General features: G+C 39.5%; 1 protein-coding gene across 1 annotated transcript in view; it reads left to right on the forward strand.

The window, feature by feature from the left end:
- Positions 1 to 2348: 2348 nt before the first annotated feature.
- LOC108797900 (retinol dehydrogenase 3-like) overlaps positions 2349 to 5000 on the forward strand; it is an 11071-nt gene continuing 8419 nt past the window's right edge. The window contains exons 1-2 of the mRNA XM_018569597.1: positions 2349 to 2689; positions 3970 to 4228. Coding sequence (XP_018425099.1) covers positions 2377 to 2689; positions 3970 to 4228 — 572 coding nt within the window. The 5' untranslated portion in view covers positions 2349 to 2376. The remainder of the gene's footprint in view (positions 2690 to 3969; positions 4229 to 5000) is intronic.

Here is a 5000-nt window from a genome sequence, read left to right on the forward strand (position 1 = left end):
CAAAATCAAATGTTAAATAAAAATGTAAATTAAAACAAAAATGTTTTAAGTCTCTGATGGTATTATTGAACGTTCCAACTGGATTTTTCGTACAAACATTTGTGCGAAAATCTACCCATGTATACCCAACTTAATCTGAGTCAGTAATTAACAAAGCAGTTCTCAGTGAGCAAATGCTGGAAAACATGACATGTTGTGGCTGCTTGAGAACCAGAAATACTGATTTAGCTATAGGAGGTATTTTCTAAGAAATAAGCCTCCACACCTGAAAGAAACATTGTTTTGTATTTTAGATTACAATGATCCAGTTTTATCACGTCACTGTAAATTATAACTATCTTGACGTTTAAATATCTCTTTAAATACAGCTATTCCTCACTTATGACCAAGTTTCGTTCCTACGACTAGGTTGTTAAACAAATTGGTTGTTAATCGAGGAACTGTAAACAGTACTGTACTAGTGCTGTACTGTAGTGTTGGAGATGTACAGTACTGTACAGTGTACTGTAAATCTGTAAATACAGTACTTACTGAGAATAGTAGCGGAGAATGGAGTATAATACTGTATGCAAGATGAAGTCGGTGAGATGCCGCTGCCACATTCCCGCACGTAGTGTCGGAGAGCTAGTCGTAAGTGCGAGTGGTCGCTAAACAGGTAGGTCGTTAAGTGAGGAATAGCTGTAGTTTAAATATCTTTTGAGCCCAACTAGCTTAGGATGGTGTGTTTTCTGAGGATACTGCAGGGCTCTCTACTGATAAAGAAAACAACCTCTGCTCATGGTTAATAGTTTTTGAAAATGTATTTGGATGGGAAAGTTACATAGTAAAAGTGAAGTTTAGGAGAAATTAGCAGGCAGAGATCCTGACAAGTTTTAAGCAAGGATCTAATGGATTCATCATGGGGGGCTTTTATTAAACACCAAGTCTTGAACATTTGCCATGATATTGTAAAACATCTTACATGTTAACTCAACAAAAGTTTGTTCTTGTCCAGAAAATGGCACGGCATGTTTTAGAATTAGGAGCAGACATTTCTTAGGCTGCATTAGCACGAATATTCTTGCACAAGCATGATATTGAATTCCCCTGATTGTTTTCTATTCTAATGGAACACTTTAATCAGTTCAATCATTACCCAAAGCCTTGCTGCCCAATATTAGGAGGCAAACTGTCTAGAGGTGCCCATACACTGCATGATTCTCGTACGAGAATCGCGGGAAATCCCACGATTGTGCGATAATCGTGCAGTGTATGGAAGGCATGCGACCGTTTCTACTGTACGGTCGCACAACAAGCAGGTTTTCGATGATCGCAAGTACGATCTGCCTGTCCAAGATGGGCAGATCATACGAGCTTTTGATAAGCTTACGACCATCGCAAGACAAAAGTCTTGCAATGGTCGTAAGGTGTATGGGCACCTTAGGACGGCACAACAAAAGGACTGTTCTATAACATCTCAAAGTAAAAGACATCCTAGCAAGAGAACCTTTTATATAAAGCATCCTAACATTTGCATATAAACACTTATTATTTTCATTTAGCCATTAGTAAAGCATATCATCATTTTTCTTTCATCGGTATACAGAACAATAGCATCCGGAGGACATTAAAAGGCATTATACTGGGATCACTTTATATGGCTTAAAGCCTTATTTCACTGCTGCCTCGCACACAGTAAAGGCAAGCAGCAGTTTCTTATCTTCATCACGGGTGCTAACATGGAGAAAAGGGAAAGGTTTAACCCATATAAAACAGGAAGATGTAGGTTTAAATATAAACCAACAAAATGTACATCAATAGTATAAGGACAGGATCACAATGGCTCAGCAAAACATTTCTGCCAATTTGCAATGCTATAACTTTATCTATCATTATAGGCTAGCATCTCTAGGGTATAGGAGTACTTATTTAATAAGCAGGCAAGTGCAATACATGGGAAGCACTGGGTAGGTCACGAAGAAGCTGAAGGGAGGGCTCAGTCTAGTCAAACTGATTCCTGATTGCTAATATTACAAAGTGTTTTTATCACCATTGTAATGCAATAATAATAAATGTGATCATTTTACCAAGTGCATTAACAGTTCCTTAGTTTTAAATGTTTTACATGATTAATCATGGTTCCTGATACACTGTAAAGGAGAAGACTAGAATTTGAAATTTCTTGCAGCCCAATAACTGTGGCATTTGGAAAGCAAAGAAAATATCGGATTACAGGTAAAAAAAATGAACTGACTAGTTTCTCTTTACATTTAATTTATAATCCTTGTATTTGACAAGGGAACCAACACACAATATTCATTTTTTTTTAAATTGCAACACAATTAATGTAACTCTCTACACAGGTTCAATTACAGTGAGATATTTCCCGCATACAGGATGTGGCTCCCGCTGCTGGTGGTGTTAGGCCTGCTTCTCCTGTTCAGATGGTACAGACAAAGGCAAATCCTGGAAAATCTTAGAGATAAATATGTTTTTATCACTGGCTGTGATTCTGGATTTGGAAACTTGTTGGCTAAGCAGTTGGACAAACGTGGAGTGAGGGTTCTGGCTGCCTGTCTGACAGAGACCGGGGCTGAGAGCCTGAAGAAAGAGTCCTCCAGCAGACTGCAGACAGTAATACTGGATGTTTCAGATAGCCAGAATGTTAATTCTGCTGGTCAATGGGTATCTCAAATTGTTGGAGAAAGAGGTAGGATTACGTTTTGTCCCTTATGTAAACCTCTAAGTCTGTAAACAAGGGATTCAAACCTTAAAGGTATGGAGAATGGCATCAGAAGCAGAGTCCAAGGGGTGGCCTGCCATACTCCTTACCGGAAACCCCAGGCGGCGGGTTCTGGGCACCGCTGGGATCAATGAGGAAGCAGAATGTGTCCTGGTGACATTCTGCTTCCTCATTGACATCAGAAGCACACTCTCGGGTAGATGAAAACTTGCCCAGCTCACTCTTGGCCTTTTTCTAGAATAATTACAATGCACGTAAATCTGCATATGTTTCAGGCACATGCAATGGAGTCAGTCTCATTATGGTATTGATGTGAAATGTGAACTGGAGTACATATCGCTTTATTAATTATCTCAACTGTGCACACAAAAACTATACAAAATATAACAAACGTCTGAGATGGGAAATGTTTTATAACTGATACAAGCACAAAAATATCTCCATGCTGCAAAGACTAGGAAAAAGAAAAACATTCTTGATTAGCATTATCGCATGGCCCTACTGGCCTGGTATTGGCTGAAAGCTGTAGCTACACCAGACACTGAAGAGTGGTCTATTGCTCATTGGGTAAAACAAATAGAATTGCTGCATAACAATTCTATCGACATCACTCATGGTCATACAGTCTTATTGAAGGTTCCCAAAAATTTGGAGATTTGAGATTTGGGTAAGCCATAATTGGTGCAAAGCCAGACACCACCTGCAAGCTTTTAACCATAACTGATACCGCTAACTAACCAAAGTACACTAACCTCACAGTGCAGGAACTTGGCACAGGACAGGGACTGGGAAAAAATTATTTAGTACATACAGTATATTGGTCAGATACTCAGGCTGGCTTCTTGACGGCCCATTTACACCTAAGCTTTGCATCGTGTTTGCACATGCCTTAATATGTGTTATGACATGTGGTAATGTGCGTCGCATTAAGGAAACCTGTCCATTATGAATGGGCTACCAATGCATCACGATGGATATAAAAAGCTACATTAGTTTTTATTTCTAGGGAGCATAAAAAATGTGCTCTCTCTTAGCAAAATATTTACTATCCAGCTATAGAGGATTCTGAAATTTTCCACATCTTAAAGTGCTGACAGTTTTCAGTAAAATCTGAGTTCATAACAGAATTTTTTTTGTTATGAGAATATACCTGCAAATTGATACATAACCATTATTGCTCTTTCAAATGTTATACATTTTCTATAGAGTTTTTGCTGCCGTTTACCTAGTCCAAAATGTTTTTGCAGGACTCTGGGGACTGGTGAATAACGCTGGTATTAGTGGTCCAGTGGCTCCAAATGGATGGCTGAAAAAGGATGACTTTTTAAAACCTTTGAATGTGAATTTACTAGGGATGATTGATGTAACTCTCACATTACTACCTCTTATAAAAAGAGCCCATGGACGGATTGTGAACGTCTCCAGTATCCTTGGAAGAATTGCACTAACTTCAGGTGGTTATTCTATATCCAAGTACGGTGTGGAAGCATTCTCTGACACCCTAAGGTAATTAGACATCCTGTTTGACATACATTGCAAATTGCAATATACGGCCGTTGTAATAACACGGCCGGGAGCTTTACATTCAAGCGATGACGCCTGACCGTTTGTATAGGAGCAGCTTCACTGCCGTGCCGATCCCGAGATCCGCTGTGCCCGATGCGGCCGGGACCGGTGTTCTATCGAAAGTTCCAACTCCTCGAGTTCTCCAACCATCTGACTTCCGGTTTCGTTAGAAATAAGAGGTTTACCCGAGAAGGCTGTACTGCACGTGTGCCACCCGCGGCATTTCCCTATACACATACTACACAGCAACAAAATATTAAAATTAACTAGGTTTACAGTAATCGAGCACGTTATTTATCTCAGTTGCCCTACTCAATATGGCCACCGCTTGTGTCGGGTGCGTCTACATGCGAAAACGAAGATTGCGCCTATTGTGCCACACATGTTACATATCACCGCGAACGTCGCAGTGAGAGCAATAATTTTAGGTCCATTAATTACTGATAACACTAAACTGATGAGCGTTTTAAACGTCGCCTATGGCCAATGTTCAGTGTGGTCTTTTTTTGTGATTTTGCGGGTGCACGCAATTTTAAGGCTTGGTGTTTTAATTTTAATTTTGGTGTCTATTTACACCACGTGCCCCCGACTTTTATATTTTACCAAAAATATGGGTAAGAATAGATGTTTTATACCATAACGTAGGGAAACTTTTTTTTGTGGAAATTTATGATACTTTTCTCATTATATAGTAAAAAAATAACCCCCCCCC

This window comes from Nanorana parkeri, unplaced genomic scaffold (assembly GCF_000935625.1).
Source record: "Nanorana parkeri isolate BGI_ZX_2015 unplaced genomic scaffold, ASM93562v1 scaffold1364, whole genome shotgun sequence".
NCBI lineage: Eukaryota > Metazoa > Chordata > Amphibia > Anura > Dicroglossidae > Nanorana > Nanorana parkeri.